General features: G+C 34.3%; 1 protein-coding gene across 3 annotated transcripts in view; it reads right to left on the reverse strand.

Annotated features, from left to right (window-relative positions):
- Positions 1–714: 714 nt before the first annotated feature.
- Positions 715–25,075, reverse strand: part of LOC123523211 (kin of IRRE-like protein 2) — a 98,859-nt gene continuing 74,498 nt past the window's right edge. The window contains exons 3-8 of one of the 3 annotated variants that reach the window (XM_045300910.2): positions 17,891–18,006; positions 17,542–17,755; positions 11,747–11,773; positions 9,500–9,799; positions 6,852–6,875; positions 715–6,154 (exon numbers count right to left, since the gene is read on the reverse strand). In XM_045300910.2, coding sequence (XP_045156845.2) covers positions 6,015–6,154; positions 6,852–6,875; positions 9,500–9,799; positions 11,747–11,773; positions 17,542–17,755; positions 17,891–18,006 — 821 coding nt within the window. In that variant the 3' untranslated portion in view covers positions 715–6,014. The remainder of the gene's footprint in view (positions 6,155–6,851; positions 6,876–9,499; positions 9,800–11,746; positions 11,774–17,541; positions 17,756–17,890; positions 18,007–25,075) is intronic. The other 2 variants (XM_045300912.2, XM_045300911.2) reach the window with 2 other exon arrangements.

A 25,075-nucleotide genomic window follows, 5' to 3' on the forward strand; every position in this document is an offset into this window, starting at 1 on the left:
CAACATCGTATTTCGAGCGCACAACAACTTATCTCGAGCCCATGAAATCTATTCTAGAGCACTTGACGCCTGTCGCACGACGTCTTATCCTGACTGCACGACATCCTGTCTCAGTTGGACGACATATTATTTCGATCGCACGATATTTTATTTCCATGGCACGACATACTCTAAAGAATCCTAAACGTACCACCGTATTACCGTAATATCGTATTAATTGTATTATATAACTTCTTGAACTTACATTCAACATTTTAAATGTATAAAGTTTCTTTGCCTTAAACTGCGGTAGCTATACATTTCCATGCATTCAGTATTGCTCTCTTTATCAGCAAATTTGCTTTGACTTAAGTTCAATGAGGGCAGAAAATATTGCATCGCTTGAACGCTTGAAGTATACCACCGGCTGTTTTACATAACTTTCGGCTGCTCGTTACCTTTTGTACATCATTTAATTTTCTGGAAACAGGAATATTTCGTCAAAACATTTCGACTTCAAAGTAATAGATGAAAACAACCGTTTATCTAAAAAAAATTAAATATTTGATTTTATTTACAACGTTACTATACTGGATTAACACCATGCACTTTGGGCAGACATGTTATATAAGCTATAATGTGCACAAGTCGCTTGTAACAGAAGTTGAAAGCCAATTCCTAACAGGCATTGAACGGCTTGTTACAATGTCAGAACATCGAAATAAAAACACCAACTAACTTCTTTTAAAGTTTATTGTTAGGACTGTTTGTTTTATATTATATGAATCAAAATATATACACAAAATAAAAGTAATAACAAGACCAATGTAAGATTGTATCCATGAACAATAATGATAAATGCATGATGACCAACATATACATATGAAAATGAAAGAAACGATTTAATTAACAAAAGTATGCATAAAAATGGACATGTGTTACATCATGCCCACTTGGACATAATGTATATCAGATGAATAAGGAGTAGATTTTTCAAACACCAGAATCTCAGCAGAGCTACTCCCGTGTATTTATATTCAACAATTATTACATTGGTTAAAAAATCCCCATCAACTCGAGGACATATTTGCCTAACACTGATTGTGACAGTATAACGTGATATAACATGTGCAAAGATGATTTACAAGCAATATTACTGATCAGATGCATTAACTTAATTAAGGTAATGGATCCGTAATTGAAGTCGGCAATTGCCGTACAATTACGTATCTCCCGTACGCGATTTCGGCATTCTCCGCCATAACAGAAAATCATTTTCCGTAAACGACCGGAAAATACCGAACTCGCATACGGAGGATATGTAATCGCACGCAAATTGCCGATTGTCATTACGGACACACTAACTGAAATATAAATATTATTAAAATACGGTAAACAAAGTTCCTAGAAGAATTCACGGTATGCATTCAACAAGTAGTTGTCTATTTCTTAATATATCGGAGACGAAAAAATAAGTTGAGTATTTTTTTCAATTTATGTATCCTAGCATTGTATAACTTAAAACATAGTTTTGAAAAAGACCAAGTAATTCATTACATCAACGATTAATCAACATTTCAATTTACTTACTGTTGCAGCATATTTTTCAGATATTTAATATCAGAAAAACATTTTAAATAATTGAAATAGATATTGTCATAAAACGTAAAAAAAATTTTATTTACTTAGTTTGGTGTTCATTTATTCAAGCATTACCTTTGTGAAATACTTTGTTCCCTGTGGTGAAATTCATGAAGTTTGTTCAAAACGACATCATATTATATAGCCAATTAATCTGACTCAAGATGTTAAAAAGTTAGAAAAACAAGATCTTTTTTATAAATTAATACATCTATCTTCATTTAAGTAATTTGAAAACATTACGTTCTTATAAGAAAAGCAATATTAAATCAAAGTTTATTTTCATAAATCAATATTGTCTTTAATGTAGCTCGTAATGACAGTCGGCATTTTTCGTTCGTTTACGTATTTCTCCGTATGCGATTTCGGCATTCTTCGGTTTTTATGGCTGTACAGAAGTAAATATATTTGCTATATGTTCTATATAAAAATTAACAATCTACTGAGAGTTGTAACACATAGCCAGGCCCATTTTAAAAAGAAATTACTAGAGTTAATGGCTTACGTTCTTAAATGACTTATAAACCACAACGAAAACACCCAGAAAAGTAGTGGTCATGTATTTTCTAAGAGAGATATTTGGTTTGACAGGTCAACACTAAGGAATATCTTCCAAATTGACAGCTAAAATGCGGGTATGAACATACGAGTAGTAAGGTGTAACATTTCTTTAAATGCAAAACATATTCTTTAAAATGCTACCGAAGTGTCAAGTATAGGACACCACCATGAAATAAAAACAGGAACTGATTTACATAAAACATGAAAATGCCACTTTAACTTGGAAAAATTTAGGATTTTTTCTTTCCGCCGTTATCCGGAAATGCTGCTTGAATACCTATTTAGCACTATTGTTCCTTAAAAAAAAACTTTGTTATGGCCGAAGCATGCCGAAATCGTATCAGAAAATGATAGGACGCCATTATGCAGCAGTTCAAAGAAAGGTCAGTCATGCACATAACTGATGTACATTTACATCCACAATAAGGTGTATAGTTTCTGTTTCCTAAAAATTAATACTTGCTGACTTATTTAACCTCAAGGGTCAGATAACGAATTCATATCTCCAAAAAAGGAATCTAAACTGACTTTGTCATTTTTTGAGCCAAAGAAAGTTCGAAGAACTCTAGTGAGAAATGTCAGTCACCATGTGACACGTTGATGCAACGTGCACGTACGCTAACGCAGGTCGCATGTGGAATGAATATTAAAATTTCTACGCAAGGAAAGATAACACTACTGTTATAGCAACTATTTAAAGGATCATATTTATGATAAATCTTTCTATTTTAACAAATATATTTACACGTATATATATCCGCTTGCAGAATGAAAAAAAAATCATAACAAAACCTGAAATTTACACCCAGAAAATAACATGTACCCGTAAAACATTAATTTATATAAGTACCATATTCTTAATAACTGGTATACATGTAACGATAATATTTTTTATCTAAGGAAATGAGTAGATGTTACAAACGCTGAAATCTCCCACACTTTATTGAGGTATATCTATAACCGTTACTACTTAAGAAGTAATGTATAGAAAACCGCGTTTTAACGTTATTAATACGCGGAAAGAGGTTATACGTCCGTGGAATAATTTCACGAGGGCGTAGCCCTAGCGAATTATTATGGCGACGTAGAACCGATTTTGAGTATATTAATTTAGGTAAAACACGATTTTACTATACATTATTTCGATTCTAATATGCCCTTAATCTAAAACAATAGATAGAATATCGTAGCGCTCTTTCTTGGTCGCAACAAAAACATTGACGTCACCGCACGTTAACGTAACGTCATTTTAGCATAAGCGTGTTTCAACAGAAACAAGCATATTAGAATTGAGCATCAGAGTATTAGCTTAATTTCATACATCAAATTTTATGATAATCTGCAATGGTTGTTCAAGCATGTGTGTGGCTGTATTCTCACTGTAAAAAAAAAAGAACTGTTTTGCTAGGAATAAATCCAGAATGACGAAATTCGACAACTGATACGACCTGTTTAACATACCAATATTCTCGCTAAAATCATTCTATGAATGTTTACGTTGGTGGCTGTATATATGCATTCTATACAATTTATGAAAAAGAAGCAACATTAGACTGTATGTATCGAAGTAGAATTTTACCGAGAATTTTCTTTAATACAATCTGTTAGCAATATTATAACAAGATCTGGTTGTAAGACACGATTGTCCCCTATGATGACGTTTGAAAGCAGTAGGCATATGTATCTTATGTAACTGCGTGAAAACCATTTTCAGTCTCGAAATTACTGTGACCTAGACTTTGACCTGCTAACATCCGAAATAAAAAAAATCTGTCTACTGGCCACAGGTAAGCATTACATGAACTTTGACAACTGTAAGCCAGTGCGTTCTTTAGTTATTTGACAGAAACTGTTTCAAGTTAGAAATTCATCCTTTGACCTACTGACCCCAGAACAATATTAGAGGTCTTCTACTGACCACAGGTAATCATCCTATAGAGTTTGCCAAAGTATTCTTTAGTGATCAGTCGAAAACTTATTTTCATCTCCATGTCACCGTAACCTTGACCTACAGACCTCAAACTATTAGAGGTCGTCTAATCCTAAGAAGGCCAAAGCGTACTACAGTTATCAATCAAAAACCAATTTTCGGCTAAAGGTCACTACGATGTTGACCCTTAAGCAACCTTCCTCAAAGTCAATAAGGGTAATCTGCCTGTCCAGACCAACCTGTCTAGACTACCAAATTTAAGGTTGCTGCGCCTAAACGATTCTCAGTTATAATCAACCGAAAACCGAAGGGACGGACAGACAGTCGGGCATGTCACCCTTTTGAGGCATAAAATAAAAGCGACAAGCTAGCAAACAAGAGCTGTCGGAGGACAGCAACGCTCGACTATTCAACAGCCTTGTCAATTGAATGAATACAGAAGTTGAAAAAGGGGCATAATTTTGTAAAATGAAAAATAGAGGTATTGAACCTCTGTACTGCATGTCATGTCATGACAGTGAACAAGTGTGTGAAGTTTCAATCCTTTCCAATTTGTGGATACTGAGATACCAGCTTACATACAAAAACTTAACCAAAAACTGCTAAGTCGAAAAAGGGGCATAATTTTGTAAAAATGCAAAGTAGAGTTATGGGACCTTCACAGTGCATGTTAGATCATGACAGTGAACAAGTGTGTGAAGTTTCAATCCATTCCAATTAGTGGATACTGAGATATCAGATTGCATACAAAAATTTAACCAAAAACTGCTAAGTCGAAAAAGGGGCATAATTTTGAAAAAAAGAGTAGAGTTATGGGACTTGCTTAGTGCATGTCAGATCATGTCAGTGAACAAGTATGTGAAGTTTCAATCCATTCCCAGTAGTAAGTACAGAAATACCAGCTTACATACAAAACCTTAACCAAAAATTTCTATGTCGAAAAAGGGGCATAATTTTGTAAAAATGCAAAATAGAGTTATGGAACCTGTGCAGTGCAAGTCAGTTTATCACTGTGAATAAGTGTGTGAAGTTTCAATCCATTCCCACAAGTGGTTACTGAGATACCAGCTTACATACAAAACCTTAACCAAATCGGGACGCGGACGCCGACGCGGACACCGACGCATGGGCGAGTCCAATAGCTCTACTATTTTATGAATAGTCGAGCTAAAAATGCAAAAATACAATTATACAAACATAAAATATTTGTTTCAGAAAGTTAAAAAAATACGAGCCTATGCTCATTTGAATTATGTTGGTTATGAGATAGTGATGCTATAAACCACTTATATAGTGATCTTAAAATAAATCTTCAGTTGTCGCATATATCTTAACGACCCTCTTAAGATGCAATTTTGAACATGCATAAAACTACCGCGTCATCAAATAAAGAAGTTCGTAAGTTAGATGAAATTCGGATTTACTTTTCACTGTACCCACACGTCGAACACAAAAAATGAGATTATCGTGTTTTGTCTAAAATGTGTTAAAACTAATTTTCTTTTCTATTCATTATGTGCTAAATCGTTCTGGCAAGTGTCAATATCTTTATTACTTATAATATCTCAAGTTCGCTGCATTATTCTAGCTCTGTAAGTGATTATATCCACCAGAACTGCAGTAAGATCATGTTGCGATTATAGAATAGTGTAACGATCCAAAATACGAAATTAGACTTTTCGGTGGATGCGACACTGGCTTCTTCTACCTCAGCATTTGATACCTTCGGAAATCTTACCTCCAATCTCAGAATGGAGATCCATGTACGGAGAACCATGTACATTTCTCTGACGAAAATTTACAAAACGTAATCGCCAGTTAATACATTTGCATGACGACACCATTTTTATAAGACAACATCTTAATATTATACCGGATATATTTGTAACAACATAATCAGACATCATGAAGTTCGATCACGAAAGGACAGAATAACTTGCAATAACACTGTTACGAGTAAAGCTAAAACCACACACAGTTCAGAATGTTTCAGTTCATTCACACTGCTAGCTGACTGTCTACTCCTAATTTCACTGTGTGTCTCTGTAAAATAGAGAAAAAAAATATCATAATAATAAACATCGAAGGATATAAATTAAGTATCAACTTGGTATTTGGAAATGAAAACTACATACTCCTGTATAGTGAGAGGCAATCATGACACTATTAGGTGGGGGACTTACATTTTGCGAAAAGCCCTTATAGTTTTGTGTGTGTGTGTGTGTGTGTGTGTGTGTGGTTTTTTTTTTTTGTTTTGTTTTTTGTTGTTGTTTTTTTGTTTTGTCATGATACAGTGCTAATGTACATAACTTGTGAATATCTGGAAATTAAATATCTTTCAAAATATAGTCCCCTCATTTACAAAACAATGTATTCGGAGAGGGATATAAATTCAATGAAGTTGCTTGCTCAAAATTCAATGAAGCTGCTTGCTCATGTCAAACTTCAAGTTATAAATTTCACGGATTTGCTTGTTACAAATATGACGCGACACATGAAAGGAAATAGCTAGCTTATTGAAAACTGGCCAATAGATACATGTCTTTCAAATCACATGTAGACATTTCCCTCTATAATCAACCAGCCACATTCTAGTTTTCTAAAAAGCTAACACTGTATATTCTACATTCGTAATTACACGAAGCATATAAAGGGGCATTCAGGATACTGTTATAAATAACTTACTAAAAATAGTCACTATTTCTAGAAGTGTAAAGTGATTTTCTGTAACAGATCTTACCTCTTTTTTCATTATATGTCTCTGCTGAAAAATAAAAAAAGACTCATTTAATAAATATAATACATACACTATCTTATAGTTAGAAGCTCTAGCGACAGTCTTGAAGTCATTTCACTGAAACAGACATCGGGTATTTTTTAATGTCATTTAAAAATGATGTTTCGGTAAAGGAACTTATTTTCTATTATTTTATTTTTTAGTTTTTATATTTATTATGTTTTTTATTTTCATATCATCCCAGTCATCATTCCCTGCCTTAATAATTCATTAATATAACTGCTATCTCTAGTTTCCTTCCGAAAAACAGCGACTAGCATCTGAGGGAGGTGTCCGTATGAGTAATGTTACGACAACTGTGGAAGATATTTGACAAATCAGAAGTTGTTTTTTTCTGTAGTTTCCTTTGAAAATAGTACCACGAGACAGGCCTCATTACACTGCAGTCTGGTAACAAATGTTTTCTGTTACAAAAACATTACTGCAATTTAGTTTATAGTAAACACCATTGATCCTGACAGACTTCACATCTGAACCTAATCATACTAAAACACATTTTTAGTCTAACACTTACACATCAGGTATGTTATGCAGATCACACCCAAGTGTATACCGCGGAAAATCTAGTTCAATCCTCATACGAGAACATAGCATAACATTTTTTTTTTCACAAAGTATTTCCGTTACTTAGTTTTACCCGTCAGGATATGTTGTAAAGGTAACCTCATCCAAATAATCTTAATTATGAAATTTAAAGAATTTTTGTTAGCAAATCTATAAGAATACCCTTTAATGTAAAATATAGTACAATATTTTGATAATCTGAGACGCTAGAAAATGTTGAAAAAAATGTTATTGGAAAGAGTAAGTGGAATTTATATGAAATAAAGAACAGCTGCATTCAGCCTTGCGGCTACAGACATCATCCTCACGCAATCGCGGCCCTTCTTAAACTGGAACTTAAACTAAGTTTACTATATGTCGTTTTAAGCAGACACTAATTCATTTTCTGTGATATGATCCTGATTGAAAATTGGTTCATCTGGAAATAAAACATATAAATTGAAAGTGACCCTTTCTTCAGCTTTTGGTCAATTGAACATAATATAAGTTATTCGTTACGTCAGTAGATGTTGGAAATTCGTTTGAATCTCCGACATTCCTGTTTTTGCTCAAAATGACCCAGATATGTTACGAAATAATAGAGAGAGAAAAAAAAAACAAATGAGATAACACACATTGAAATAAAACAGATGTTAAATATACTGCAAACTCGAGTTTAATGGATTTTATTTTTGCCATTTCAACAGTTACGTTGTAGAATTATTCTGCATTGTTAGTAAATGCAACAAAAACTAAATGACAGGAAAACATCAACATTATCTTTTGAAACATTTCAATGTTACATATTCTCAACATTCTGTTTCTTCGCACGGTTTTCAAACAAAAAGTTTTAGTTTGACAACTGCCTCATCGGGAAGACGTGTAAAGGGAGATACTACTGACAGAAGTGACTGAGTAATAGAACTTTTACAGAAATTGGAAGGTTATCTTCCCTTAGAACCATTTACATTTACAATAAAAAACAATACCCTTTACAAACAATTTACTGTTTAATCGCTTGAGATTAAACATTTTAGCTAGCGCCAAAACAAAGCTCCACCCTTTCAGCAGATTTCTAGGAATTACGTTAAACGTGTCATGTGGTCAAATTCCAAGAATTAAACTGAACGTAGATATAAAAGGCAGAAAATCAAAAATATAAAAGGATTTTCTTTCTTGTGGTTTTGTCGTTAGATAATAAGGTTTTATTGTAGAACTTGTTAAATATTTATCAATAATGTTCCATGAAATATACTTAAATCTGAACTTTCTGTACCAATTTATTCTGATATTAAGCAAATTTTATATTAGACAAAACTGAATAATTAAAAAGCATTTTATGGGAAGTTCTGCATGTTTGGATCAATGTTTTTCTGGTATTTTGTAATTGCTTGATTTTTTTCATCTTTTCTCGTTATAACGAGATATCTTCTCGTATCAACGAGATGATTATCTCTTTATTGTGAGATCTTTTCTCGAAATTATACGAAAAAGTTACCTCATTATTGCGAGATAATGCATTCTTAATATATATCTTTTTTTTCATTCGGCTTCTGTTAAAATTTTCATGTTTGTATGAATAGTTATCAAAATTCATGCTAATCTTAAGACATTATTTGGAATTTTATCACGTGTGAACATTTTTGTAATTCATGTTTTAAATTTTGGTAAGATACCATTTCATAAAGTTTATGTAACGTTTTCCAGATAATGATGTTTCGCCATTACATCTTGTTTATCAAACGTGCAGAAATACATTATGTGAAGTATGCAATACTGTATTGAAACAGGGTCATGTAAATTTGAGTTACTTGCAAAAGGTCTGTGTTTCTTGGGTCTATGGCCACTGACCGTTGTTGCTTTTACTGTCGATGACATATCTGAAACGGCACCATTTACAGTATTTTAATAAACAAGCGTTTGCCTAAACTTGAACATAATTATGTCAATGTTGGCGCTATACTTTTTGTTGAAACATGAAGAACATGTTTTTAGCCGTTGCTGTCAATACAACATTGTTAATTTTAATATAGTTGAAAATTTAGTACCTTTCTTACCATTTAAAACATCCACTTTCATTCTCGTGGCTAGCTGCCTGCTTGCTCGACAAACGTATCTCCCCATATCGGTCATTCGAGCTTTATCAATGTCCAAGGTACTTGTTATAGAATGGTCAGATATAGAGACCTTCTGAGAAATAAATATCTCGTTTGCATAGCTTGTCTGCAGTTTTATACCGTCTTTAAACCAGTCAATAGACTGGAGTTTATCATCCCCACTTGTGGCATTACACAGTAATTGTATAGGATTTCCTTTCTCCACAATTTGTGTCCCTGACAAGTGTATGCCTGTAAGTTAAAAACAAAATAGTTTGAACTGAAGAAAAAAGAAAAAGCTACAAACAAAATGGTATCAATGCTTTAATTTAAACTGAATAAGCAGAAAATCTTCACCCTTACCCTGCTGAATTTCTATAATGAATTTGTCCATCTTTCAATTTGGAGAGTACCGTCAACTGTTAAAGAGGGTGCTTACCAAAAAGATACTGACTGAATGGCGAACATTGCAGATCTTGATCCCTGCAGTCTGATCTTGGTCTGCATTGGTCGCAAAAGCAGAATCAATCGTGTCCAGCATGATAATGGTAAACCGATATACAAATAAAAGGTGTCGGAATTTTACTTATAACCAGATATACCTTTATTCCAACTTACTGTAAATAGTTAAATGCAGGGGAATGGAATTTTAGTCAAGAACTGCGGTGTTAGGTGGTGAAATCAAGGACAAAAACTTTACATGCTGATTATGTAAATCATAAAAAGCAAACCTTTTGCACAGTGTAAAATAAAAGGTCAAAATTACTAATCTAAGGGCTAGTTTCATGACTGAGTAAAACCTACAAACAAAACTGCAAATGCTTAAATTCACATACTTTTTAACATATCTGCGACGTTTCAAGACCTTTGGCAATAATTATATGTTTTCAGCAGCTAGTGACAAAAAGTTGCAAAATACTAATACAAGGCCTCCAAGTCTGATAACACCGGATGACATAACAAACAAAATCCAAGGGAACTATTTAATATGCTGATGAACATTTGTGTTCTAATGTTTTTAGCCTTATGCATTTTAAGAAACTTGCGACACAGGTTTGTGACACGCTGAAGCAAAGACGGACTTACCAACGGCTATATGGACGGACGAAAGCATTTTATAAGCTGAACAAGCCTCATAGTGGGGATATCAACTATTCTGATTATATTTCGTAGCCGATGTATGGTTAGTTTATAATCAAATATGACTTGCTTTACAGCCCGCCCGCTTAGCTCAGTAGGTAGAGCGTCGGTCTACGGATCGCGGGGTCGTGAGTTCGATCCTCGGGGCGTATGTTCTCCGTGACTATTTGATAAACGACATTGTGTCTGAAATCATTAGTCCTCCACCTTTGATTCATGTGGGGAAGTTGGCAGTTACTTGCGGAGAACAGGTTTGTCCTGGTACAGAATCCAGGAACACTGGTTAGGTTAACTGCCCGCTGTTACATGACTGAAATACTGTTGAAAAACGGCGTTAAACCCAAAACAAACAAACAAAGGCTTGCTTTACATTTAAAGCTGCATGGTCAGAGTGAAACAACCAATGGAGAATCAAATACATTATGCAGAACTGCCAGTACCAATCTATCCAGCAGTGTTCACGTTGGCACTGGGAAAGCTCATTACAATTTTGGAAAATTATCAACTAAACTAATTAGAATTTTACGAGTCTACTCTTTAAGAATTTAATCTAAATAAACTTGGTTTTGATCTTAGTCTGTTTCTTTAAATACATATCTAGGACAAAGTATTTAAACAGGAACGATACAAGCATCCACAAGTATTAAACATTTTAAAATAAGCATATCTCCAAGACAGCCAATATATCTGGATCAGTCAGTGCGAACGAACTTGATCTAAATAAAAATAAACTGCCACAGAAATAACGTGTTGTATATTGATAGTGACTTTCCAACAATTTGTTAATTGCAAAAAACTCATTCAATGTCAAACGTATATTAATCTGTTTATAAAACGGGGCATATTATAAGAAGAGTACGACTGCATATTTCTTTTGTTATGACAAAGAAAGTGAACACACGTGTGATATTCATTTTGGTTGTCACACGACATTCAAACATGGACACAGGTATTAAAGAGAACACTCCATATATTCTAATACTAAGGTTGTCTCGAACTAAGTTTTTAGATTATTACAGTTTGGTGATACTGTAAAGGTAAATTGTAAACAATACTTACTTGGAATTACTGGAGCAGTAGTCGTTTCTGAAACAGAAAATAAAAAGGAGTCTTGATAAAACAGGCATGCAAGACGACCTGCGGGCTAGGCATAACTTGACTATGTTGGATCATAATCGTTATTTAGCAATCTGTTCAAATTCTAAATATATTTGTGAGATTAGCTCTGGGTAACAGTCTTCTGCGTCATCAAGTTTTATGCCTGCATGCATTATTAGTGAGCTAATGCACTTGAAAGCATGCATGAATCTGGTATCTTGAACACAATTTTACTAGATCTATATTTACTCCTGTGGTTTCAGAAGACTTTTTCTCTTTGAAAACTGACGAACTTTTCGAGTTAAGTGTTTATATAAGATATAATTATAATGCATTGTATCTCCTTGATTTCAAGCCTTGTATATTCTACGATAAACAACGGTTGACACGCGGACATGGAAGTCATTGATGACTTCAATTATGACGTAAGATTTTTGTATGAAGTCCATAATAATAAATAATAAATAAAAATGTTTCCAACAAAATATTTCAGTTTGCATGAAAGAATGAAAACAATCAAGACCTTCTTGTGGATTATCATTTTATTACCACGTTCACAGTTCAGATGCTTACATATTTAACCACTCGTGCCTACGCCATTGTGGTTCAATTCGTGCGCATCTGAATCTAAACCGTGATAAATCAGGCGACAAACCACTCGAAGGCATTGATTATTTTACAACACAATCTGGCATTAACATAAAGATATGACCGTAGTAGAACATAGCAAATGGCATGAAATGTTCTGGAAATCAAGTGATGTGTTTGGCTTATGTAATACTAGTTATACATTGTGTTTGCAGGTATATGGAGATATATGTCATGTTGCAACTACTACATGTATCTGTTCAACGAGTATACTTCCTACTTTCTCTGTTTATTTGTTCAAAATTTTAGTTACATACAGATAACGCGATGGCTTGTGCGCGGCTAAATAACACATTTTATTTTTAGTGTGCACCAAGGCAAGGCAATGAAGCATTTTATTTCGTCTTGGCGCGAATGCCAACGTGCCGAAACGAAATCTTTGTAGATGGTGCGCATCCCATCGCGAAATAACGAAACATTTCATTTCGTCTTGACGTGCATGCCAACGTACCAACACGCAGATTTTGTTGATGGCGCTCGCGCCAGCACAACATCAAACGTTTCGTTCTGTCGTGCTCCATGTTCCGTTATGTCGCGTTGTCAGTTTCGTTCAGTCGCTTTGGAGCGCGCGCCAAAATGAGACACAAAATTTTCAGGTTCGAATCCAAACAAACTTTAGTAACATTTTATCAGTTTAATTCATACATTTGTATTTGCTGATGTACTAGGGAACTGTGGCTCCCTACGCTTGTGTATCTGTACTAAAGTATCATTATTTAGAGTATTGTTACTCCTTGTTTTGGATACACGATGGTAACGTTTCTGCAGTAAAGTACCGGTATTATAGAGAAACGATTTATGCATTAGAAGCCCACTGTATTTGAGCCAATTAGTGTTAATAAGCATTTATTGAGGTTCTGATACAATGTATTATCCACACTTGGGGAAATATGATGCAGTTTCTATGGTAGGATATTCTCTAACATTTCACTAATGAATTTGTGAAACAGCAGATCACGGCAACATTAAATGGGCTGATCATAACACGTGAGCTTGTTAACCTTTTTACAATTGTGCAATAAAGTGTTTGGCAAGTGCACATAACAAAGGAATTTAAAATAAACAAAAAAGCTCCAAAGTTGGCCCTACAAGCACTGAGATATTTCATCCGGTTTATTTAATGGTTCTCTGCAATTTACCAATGTAAGGGTGGGCGTCTTCGAACTGCAATTACGGAATCAAAGTAATAGTTTTGGAACTGTTGAACTGGACATAGATTTATTTTAAAACGCAGGTCTATGATTACGGATTATGTTAATTGTGATTATACATGCGCGTGTTTTATACGAAACATATGAAGCTTTTTAAGAAAGTTAGAATGAGGCTCGCTTGGTTCTTTTTAGAAGACAAGAGTTAATGAAAGCCAACCTTTAAGAGCATACAGACATAAAACTCCCCTTGCAACTGAGATCCCTTTTGTCCTATTCATGCAACCGAGATCGTTTTTGGTTATCTGGCCCCGTGTTAACAAAACATTTTTCGGTCACAGCTGAGTTTGCGTTTGAAATTTTAATATCAATTTTACTAAAACTTCAAGGTTAATTTCCAACTGAGACTGATCATCATTACTGATTATTATTTATAGTTGTTATTAATTTAAAATTTAGTTTTAATCATGCCATTTAGATATAAATGACAAATAAAGTTTCATTATCAAACTCAGCTGAGACTGAAAACGTTTTGTGAACATGGGGCCTGGTTTCCTGTTCTGTTATGGTTCCCATTCAAAATGGCGGATTGTGGATAAAATCTGCTTTGAAAGACTCGTTCAATATGTCACTTTTCAATAAGCCAGTCGCTTTAATGTTCCCTTGCCAAGTAATTGTGTTTCGTCGCCGACTTCATATTGATAATGATAAAAAGTGGAAGCCATGCACTTCCTGTATTTGGACATGTTCGGACTTTTAGCTAGATTTCATAGTAGAACCCTATCATAATACCGTCATTCCGAGGCGAGTCGGCACGAGGCAATGAATCCGAAAATTCGCAAATTTTCATAGACCGCTATGTCTGCATTAATAAAACATATCTTAATATTTGAAAGCTATAAAACACATTCAAGTTCATTTCAATATTATCACTTGCTGAAAGTCAATGGAAAGTATCTTTCTTGCAAGCTTAACAGGATTTTCCAGCGTTTTTAGTGCTGCTGAAAAACTCATATTACACCCCTGGATGATAAATAACTTTTATGCCGTAACTTTATGAATGGATGAGCAATTTCATGCGCTGCTGTAATAAAATAGCGCTTAAAAGAAAAACACTCGTACTACTGTATCGTAACTCTTCTGTTACTAGTAATTGAAGAATACGGTATGCAAGAAAATTAATCTTATCGCTAACTGAAAGAACCTCAATACCGCCTAAACAGTTACCCTCGAGCCAGATACTTCCATCTGCACCATCAACCAGTGAATTATTCTTGGAAATTTTCGAAAAACATTAAGTACATGAATTGTTGATTTCTCTCTCATACTCCCGTATATTGCGAATGTAATAAAGATGACCCTGTGGTTGGGAAATAGGCTGTTTAACTTAAAGAAAAAAAATAAGACTGGATTCCTAGGGTAGATGACTTCCGCAGTGGGATACAAGGTGGTATCAAAACCTACCTATAAGAATTAGGTAACTACCTAGAACTGTATCAAGCATTACTTGAAAGATTGATGATGATGATAATAACGTAACTAATGTTTTACCATTTAATTAATGATTAACAGCTGTCTGATATTTGCCGTTCCCTTGAACATACTACCACTGGCAGGAATATGCTACAGTCCATATTCAGCAGATTGCAAAGTGCCCGGTTTAAAGGTACGGATGTTTTTCTACAAAGTATATTGTGTGTTTTTTCTTATATTTCAAAGTTTCATTACATTCTGAAGAAATTCAGTCAGTAGTACAGTGGGGCCATGGGGTATGTTTTTATCGTTTTTTTTTTTTCATTTTAGCTATATGGAACAAGCTTCCGATGAGCCATTCGGAAATATATATTTTTGATGACATTTTAACTTACAATGTAGATTTCGATGAAACTTGACACGATTATAAATTTATATCAAGGTATATAAAATTTACGGGCCCGTATGCAGTTGCCTATGACTAAAGAGAACACGGTTTTTTTATTTTACTTTAGACAGATAATAACGTTGTCAGTTTTTGGTTCAAGTTTTAATTTTAGCTTGGCTTTCCTGGCAGAAACTTCCCATCCAGATTACATAATTATGTTAGGCTATTCCAGATAAATCAAGACATGCAGACTAATCAATCTTGTGTAGGTTTTTCGTTCTTTAATTAACAATTAAATGATGTAGTAGTACATAAAAACTGCATAATGAAATCTTGCCATTCGTGATACAAATGTACAAAGATGTATTAATAATTGAATTTATTCCACAGACAAAGTAGCTGTACAAAAATATCGTGCAAAATACTACACCTGCAATTTAGTTATTCGAGTTTATCTGATTGTTTGTCGTAAGCAGTTTGGGTGAAATAAACGAATTATAGCACTTCACTGAGAGTACAGAACAGTGATGCAGTATACACACTCGTAGCACTTTCCACAGAGTAGGTATTATGGGAAAGTTTGTATTTTCAATTATGACATTCTGTACCATGTGATGAATGAGTGTCTCTGTAATGCTGAACTGTTGCGGTAGAAAAAAGATCAAACGAGCGTGGTCATACCTAGTAATCATTACCTGTGAAAGAACTCACGCAACAAAAATGCACTGACGTTGAAACTATTAAATACTAGGCTTTAATTGGTGGCATGCCGTTTTCTGTGATGAAAGGAATAACCTGGTTTAATCACGCGTTTTATTTGTTATATAGACATATTTTGCTTTCGTAAATGATTGACATTCATCTCATACCTATAGTAAGAATCAGACTTAAAGACCCAATGATCCATTGAGCGCTTATTACTTCTTCCTTCAAAACCACCGTAGTTTTTACTAAATTAAGAATTCCATATAACTAAATATTTTCTCACTTCATACTTGCTTTATTTTCTCGAACTGTGTCACGTGACTTACTATAATTGTAGCGTTAACTGCCTTTTTTTCTAATTCTTACATTAACAGTTTGTAGACTAAGACAACCAAGCAACGTGTTTTGAGTTCTGAAAACAATGTCTTCCCTTTCAAGTTGAAACTTCGGGGTCAATAAAGCAAGGACGCTATTTATTCAATATCTACATTGTATGAATGTAGAGTGTTAATTTCGAACAAATATATATTACAGTAAAGACTAAGTAATGATATAAAAATTGTGATTTATTAATAAACCATTTTACACCATACAGAAGAAATCTGTATCAATATTTCAACCACAAAAAATGTTGCTGATGCTATTTTTATAGCGTACTTCTGGACTGGTCGCAAAAAAATCTTTAATGTTTAATATGGATCTATTACAGTGCTAACCACACCACATATTATGACATAGCATGTACGGAAAAAATATATAATTGGTATAGAGAGAACTTCACAGACACAAAACGCTTCATCAAGATGCCAGTATAAAAATGTCTCTGCATAAACCACGGATACAATTTCTGCTGAGTTACATGAATGTCATTTGTATGTACCTCGTTCAAGAAACGTACAGACATTTCACATTCTAGATACAGACATTTTAATCAAACCGCGTCTACGAGGAACAATTATGTCGTTGCTGTTAATAAATGTTATTTCTCTCAATCTCAAGAATTAACCTGCGGTTGATTATACGATAAAAGCGTTTTCCTTTGCAGCATTTTTGTATAACGTCCGGAATTTGTACCAGCACTTTAAATGTCACAACCAAGAAATATCATAATTTACACTACCTTGCAATTGTTGAGAATTAGAAAACATGCTCCGCAAGTTTACAAACATTTTTAAACAGTATCTGAGGAATATCAGAAGTTCAGAACTCGACTTGAGTATTTAACTCGAGTGCTGAGAACTCTTACTTTTGACTGCTGACATATGCTATGTTTAAAAACACACTCTACATCATTTTAAATCCAACGTTTTACTGCGCTAGTCTTTGATAAATCAATTTGCATTTCTCTTAGAACGGAATATTTTAAAAGGTATGTACTAGTATTCATTACTTACCTAAAACTGTTAGTGTAATATTTCTTCTTATTTTTTCTCCTTTTAGGCTAACATGGCATTCATAGGTCCCTGAATCAAATGGTTGAGCATTTTTGATATGGAGATTCCATTCTCCCTGATAAGGTACTTGAAATAGTTTAAATCTGTCAATTTTCAAGAACTGGTCCTTTCCGACGGTAATTGGAACGTTGTACGGCAACTTCCGCCATGAAACCTGCAGAAGAAAGGAAAGCGGACTACTTTTTTGCAAGAAAGCAACAGCGAGGTCTAAGTAATTATGGCATTTCCGAATGAACTGTTTCGTTAAAGCGGCGTATAAATTATTCAGATTATAGAAATCATTACGTACCGTTTTTGTTCCAAGATTGTCTACACCACATCGTAGGATGGCTACAGAACCTTTGTGTGTTACAACACTTGTGGGGGTATTTGTAAATGTTGGAAGAGGTCCGTCGGATGTAAACACTGAAATAAATCAAACAAGAAACCTTTGACCGAAACGAATTTTCAAATCTTTGAATGTCTACATGATCTATTTTACTTAAAATGATTATTTATAAATTATTTATATCGTTTTGCTGCTTTCTTGTCAAACAAATACACCATTGAGATCATGCATGTCACACCTGGATTTACTGCAAGTGCTATATTTCGTAAAGTAAATATGTTGCCATATTCTCTAAATATATACATACAAAGTAACCATCTTTTTTTTTTCTCTACGCTGGCTTTGAAAAACTGATTTGTCGCCAGTGACCTTTTTCTAGTGGCAAAGCGTGTTGGTTAGATGCCTTAAATGTGTAACCACTAAGCCTGACCTACAGACGAGTTTATTTTTAATTAAAGACCCATACAACCTAGTGACCTACTTTTCCTCCCATATAGAATCCATGAAAATCATTTTGAAAACACAGGTATGGGCGGACAATTTTTGCCCTTCCTAAATCAAAATGCTGTTACAACTTCATGTACAAACTTACTCAGTCAATCTTTTTTCTGTACGGTTAAATGCAGAAAAAAAGCGTGCCTAAACTTGACTAAATACATCAAGAACTGTGCATACTGCCACATGGATTCAATAAGGTGTTTAGACGTTTGAAATATTGTTTCTGCCTAACATATGTCACTGTAAATATGTAACAAGATACTTGTACCTCTCAATTTGTTCTTGCAATTCATTTAAAATTATGAACACACAAAAGAGTACATGTACATGTATTCTATGGTGGCCCATTAAATAGATAGATATTTGGAATAACTTTGTCGTACAATTGTATGAAAAGTATCATGTAAATTATCAGTTTTGCAAAATGTCTGGTTAGCGAAGTAGGTACTCAGGTTCCGAGTCAATTAAAAAAGGATCGAATCCCGCGCTGTAGTTTGTAACTCGACATTATTTTCTTATTCATTTAATCTAATTGAGCCGTGCCATGAGAAAACCAACATAGTGTGTTTGCGACCAGCATGGATCCAGACCAGCCTGCGCATCCGCGCAGTCTGGTCAGGATCCATGCTGTTCGCTAACAGTTTCTCCAATTCCAGTAGGCTTTAAAAGCGAACAGCATGGATCCTGACCAGACTGGGCGGATGCGCAGGCTGGTCTGGATCCATGCTGGTCGCAAACCCACTATGTTGGTTTTCTCATGGCACGGCTCAATTAACGTTCTCATCTGTAATTAACTTTTTAAAAGAATTATCGAGAAGTTTTATCTACTTCAATCTGAAGTCAAAGATGGATTCAAACCTCCTACCGACATATCTGGTACAATATTTACTTGCATACATATGGCCTGTGCTACCAGAAGTTTCGATTAGATTTTGCAGTTTTAACAATTATATTTATATCATACATGTGTATTGCACTTACCAAAATAAAAAGTACATATCTTAAAGCGCATTCACGACACATCTAAAAACATTCTCATTTCTATACAATTGAATATTTGACAGTGCATTGAACAAACATCTTAAAGCGCATTCACGATTTGTCTATAAAATTCTTATTTGTACACAAACATTTGAATATTTGACAGAAATATAAATGAAATAATGAGAATAAACCATTCTGTTCATGAATAGCGATTATACATGTTTGTTTCGTGAAACAACATCTATAATTCCTTAGGCTACGTCGGTGCGATCTCTCGGGACTCTGAATGTGTTGCTTTCCGTTCGTTTGTTTGTGTGTATGCTTAATTATAGTTGTCATTGGTAACCGATATGGGCGACTCCTCCAGAAGACTGTTGTTATGGGAGGATAGTGCAAGATACAGAAACCTTTCCAATTCGAGAAGCTTCCTGGTTCCTTAGCATGCCAGCAGTAAAGCACCCAGACACCTGCCTCTTATCCCAATGCTAGAATTTTTTAGTTTGAGGAGCGGGGTCTCGAACAGTATAATGCACCACTACTTCGCCTCTTTTGTTTCCCGTTAAACATAAAACACTAGAAAAGTTGTCAGTGTTATCTGTCTTGTGCTGATGCACAGTTTGTTTGTTTTGCCAATATGCATTGTTAAACAACGCCTCTGATTTGACAGGTTGCTATAAAACAGATGCAAGGTGATGCATATTGGCATGAAATATCAAAGCGTCTGCAGTTCTCCGCTCTGCTCACATAAACAACTTGTTGATTGATGGGCAAGGTCGTGTCTACATGTTGAGTGATTTTGGGAAACATGCAGGATATTTGAGAAATTATCATTCTTTGAAGTTGGCTATTGTTTTGGCACTGTTTTCTCTGTAATGCAACGCTGATCTTTTTTACTTATTTTCTTTTTGTTTTCTCGTCTGCTTGTTAAATTTATTTATGATCCACATATATGTTTTGCTCATAAATTCCTACTCGGCGTTCTTCAGTTATATTGCGGAATGTCGTGATGTTATTTAAAGTGTCCACTTTTATTTTCGTGTCTGTGTATGTGTAAAACAAAAAATAAAAAAATGTCTGATTGAAAGACGGAGTCTGATTTTTCATTTTAGAATATTACAGTGCAACATAGATAAAACGAGTTTGATTCAATTGTATTACCTAATTTTCGTAACGAAATACAAGTTCTACGTCCTTTTTCACCTGTTCAATTTTCATAACATTTTATACTTAATATAGCAAAATACTTGCTTAGAGAACGTCAGTTAGATTGGTGGTATAAACAAAAATATCAAGCGATATTAATGCGACATGACCGTCTGAAGTTCACTAGAATAAACCAAGCAGATAGCGAAAATAAACTGTTTTTATATCTAAAATGGCCGTCATTACAAACGTTATAGATACCAATCTCTGTATCATATAAGCGGTTGTAATACCAACAATTACGATGGTTAGAGATATTACGAAATGTTATAAAAATAGTTCTCAGACAAATACAGTGTTTGTTATAATATTGCTTCCAGTCTGATACTGGTGAATATCGTGTCCGATATTACTAAATGCTACTACGATTTGTAATGATAATCGGCGGTTTCCGTGGATTACGTATCCTTCGCCAGTATGCGATTTCGCCGTGCATTCTTCGATCACTACAGAAAATTAATTTTCAGAACGACCGGAAAATGCCGAAATCACATACGGAGATTACGTAAATGAACGGAAATTGCTGATTGTCATTACGGGTCCACTACCTTAAGACGCTACCGTATACGGACTTTCAAAGAATGTATAAAGCCTATTCTCATACATCACAAATGAAATGTTCATTATGAGCAAGTTGTCTCTACTTGAACATGGATAATTCCTAATTTGAAACACTATAACTAGTATTGTTGGTTTTATAAATGTATTCTTTATTTCAGTCTCATCTGTGTACAGCAAATATTATATAATATACATAATAAATATCAGTACAATGCACACTGCCACTCTATAATAAGTTATAAGAAACTAATAACTAAAACTTAACAATATTACTTTAATTATATCAGATCAGTGAACGTATATATTTCATATTCTTATCAAAATGGTGTAACTGACACTTATATTCTGAATCATTGATATTGTAAAGATGTGTAAACTTAATATACCTGCAGCATCATTTAATTGAGATTTAATTGATCCCGTTATATTCGGGGAAATAGAACTAGGAATTAATTTTATACAATTATGGTATACGAGTATTTAGCAAGTCATTAAATGATCTACACACATATGAAAACACATAGGAATCCCTGGATTTTTGCATACATGAAAACACAAAACGTTTATATAATGTTTAATTAGGCTTCATGAAAACGCATTGCCAAGATGACAATTCCATTTGTACCGCAAATACAAAACTATTCACACATGATTCTTGACGCATATATTGTAGTAGAATTATTAGGCGTACAGAAAATATATGAAGATACAAATGTACATCTTTTAATGATTTTTGGATATCTTTCTTTTATAAGTATGCTTACCGTAACAAAATGATAGCATTTTTCATAAGAACGACATTATAATAAATGCATTACAAATTTTTTTTATTCTTTATTATGCGAACTGTAATTAAATATTTATTTTGTAAATTTAAACACATAAAATATAGTCGTCTAAGAATCATTTTAAAGCCAGAAATCCGTTCACAGTCATATAGTATCATTTTTATTACAAAACATCGCTAAGTGAATTGAATGTATTTCTACATTACATTTTACAAACATCTGAAAAGTCTATTTATTATTGAAATAGCTGTTATACAGAAATTAACTTGATCTCTTTGCTGTTGACAGAATTTCCACAGAGGCATGTCTTTTCGGATTTCTTATTAGTTACTTATTTTTAATCAAACTGAAATCTTCATATTATTTTTTTTTTTGGGGGGGGGGGGGGGCGGGGAGGGGTGCGCCTTTCAGTTTTAAATACGTATTCATACGTATTCAGCACGTGGAGTTGGAGATATTTTCATATAAAGCGTTACCAGGGTTACTTTTTCTTCCAAAAAATGACATCACTTTTTTTTTCAAAAGAATGTGTGCAATAAAAGGAAAGTAAAGACACATCTGACTGATTAAAAAAAAACATTCTGCGACATTTTTGGATATTTCTATATTAGTTTAAGAAATTCGTCTTATTTTGGTTCTGCGATTTTTGTCTCCTTAGGTGTTAATGAATGACGAAGGCTAAGAAGATGTAACTGAAAATTTAATTTCCTCAAAGTAATAAAACATCCAATTTAAAAGCACAGAAGTTGAACATTAACTAATAATTATGAGTGGCAAAAAGTATTAGGCACGAGGGTTTTGACGCCCAAACTTTCTAATAATACCAAGCACAGCAAGCTAACTAACATTCAGGAAATGGAAAACTAATTTGCAAAGTCCTGCCGAGGGAAAAATGAATAAGTTTATTGACTTGTTGGTTCTTTCAGAAAATGAAAAGTAATTAAGTATAAATTTAAAATAAACTAGAGCTATCACTTAAGGTGATCAATGCCCCAGAAGCGGTTTTGATACAGGGAAAGCAAAATGTTGTTATCAAGTTCTTTGACCCTCAAGTGCGCCCTTGACTTTGGATCTAGTGGCCTGTATTCCACGCTCTATAAGTCGTATAGATCTGATTAACAATTAATGCTAGTTTTATAAAATTCTTTCATATGGAGCGAACACAAATTAAAGCTTTTTGACATCTGACTAAAAAGTGTGACCTTAACGTTGAACCTTATGACCTTGTGCAAACTGTTTGTCGTCTGGATGAGATAAAAAAACTGATGCTATTTTCATGAAATTCATTCTAGTGGTCTAGAAGATACGGAGTGGACACGAAATTGACGCTTACTGACCCTTGACTTCCAAGTGCGATATTGGACTTGGACCTAGTGAACCGTGTTGTGTACTTTACAGGTTGTCTTGGTGAGGTAAGCAATTGATGGTAGTTTTATGAAAGTCTTCCTGGTGGTTGATACAATATGGAGATGACACGAAATTATGCAATTTGACCTTTTACCACGAGGTGTGACCTTGACCTTGGACTACGTGACCTGGGTTGGGCGTTCTGCACGTCTTCTTGATGAGGTTAATGATTGATGCTTGTTTTATGAAAATCATCTTCCCGGCGCTTCGGAAGATATAGAGCAAATTCGACGGACAAACGGACCAATATAGCTCCATATATTCTGCATCTGGGGGTACAATCATCTGAAATTCTTAACATATTTATGTAGCTGCTTGTATATGACGTAATGGAGTTATTTAAAAGCACTGGTTTGTCAATATATAAAACATTTTAACATGCCCCCCAATCAACTTCTTAAAAAAGAAAATACAAAATTTACGGTTGTACTAGTCTAGCTGGGATGTCCAAGAAATTTCCACCTGAAATGGATGTAAGAAACATGTGGATACTGCTGGAACAAAACAAGTTTTAAGTAAATCACCCAGTACTGAATTCTAATAGGGATGTCAGCCGCAACCGAGGATCGAACTCGGACCCTTGGCGTTGTAGTCCAAAAGTTTTATCTCTGCGCCACTGACTCCCTGAGGTACTAAAGGAATCAGAGAGCGGGATCTGTCTGGGCTAGTATTATCGTGGACAGGTGATTTACACTTATAATGGCCAAAGGGGTATAAATATCGGCTAGTATTTGATAAAGTTTAATCGTGGATGACTTTTGACATTTTTACTGAAACATGAGATAGAGTGGCAGCTTTTGCGTCTAGAATCTGCCCAGACAATCCATGTTTGGGCTAAAATTGCCTAAGATGTCAGAAGAAGTAGAGAAAAAGCGCTAGACCAGATGAAAAGTGGCCATCTGTTGCCAAACCCATTTTTACAGCCAAGTAAATGTGGTTGTTGATTTGGAGGTCGCGAAGTTACAAATATAGTGCTATGTTTAAGTCGAAATACTCGACATATCTTAACTTTTTTTCAGTTGTTTCTTTTTTTTTTTACTACTAAAGATTTAAAAAAATCGTAAATTGGTTGAAGTACTTCCAAATCATTTAATGTCTGGTGGACATAAATTTGCAAAGTTTCTAGTCAAAAACAGATTTTTATCCACCGATCAATGCCTAAGCGTCTGATATACATAGATTACATGGAATGTTATATCAATATTTATAGCACACATGAACAATATTAACTGTATAGTATGTTATTACACTGAAGTCTAAGACACTGCGGAACTCTGCTTAAATCGAAGAGAATGCTTATTATCAGTGATGAATGTATAGACATTCTAATTCCAGGCACGAGTTATTGCCTGACTGTGACCGCTTATATCCAACACATTTATTGACTTTAATGTTCTAATTGCGGAAACTGATCGCTGATCGAGAAAATAATTTTAGGTTTTGAAATAATCAACGACAAGTCTCTTACACTGCAGACATTAATGGTGTTCTTGATTACTTTTGGACCAAACAGTATGTTTAGGTTTTCTTTTCCTCTTCAAATCTGTAAAGTATCTGCCCAGACGATGATATAAATTGTTCCCAAAGAGTGTGTCTAAAGAATAAATGGTGAATAAGGTGAGGAGTAATCTGCGCAGAAATGACGACAATAGCATGAAGCGCAGGGAACTTAAAGTATCGTTTTTAAAAATGATTTTGGACTACT

This window comes from Mercenaria mercenaria, chromosome 8, assembly GCF_021730395.1.
Source record: "Mercenaria mercenaria strain notata chromosome 8, MADL_Memer_1, whole genome shotgun sequence".
NCBI classification, from domain to species: domain Eukaryota; kingdom Metazoa; phylum Mollusca; class Bivalvia; order Venerida; family Veneridae; genus Mercenaria; species Mercenaria mercenaria.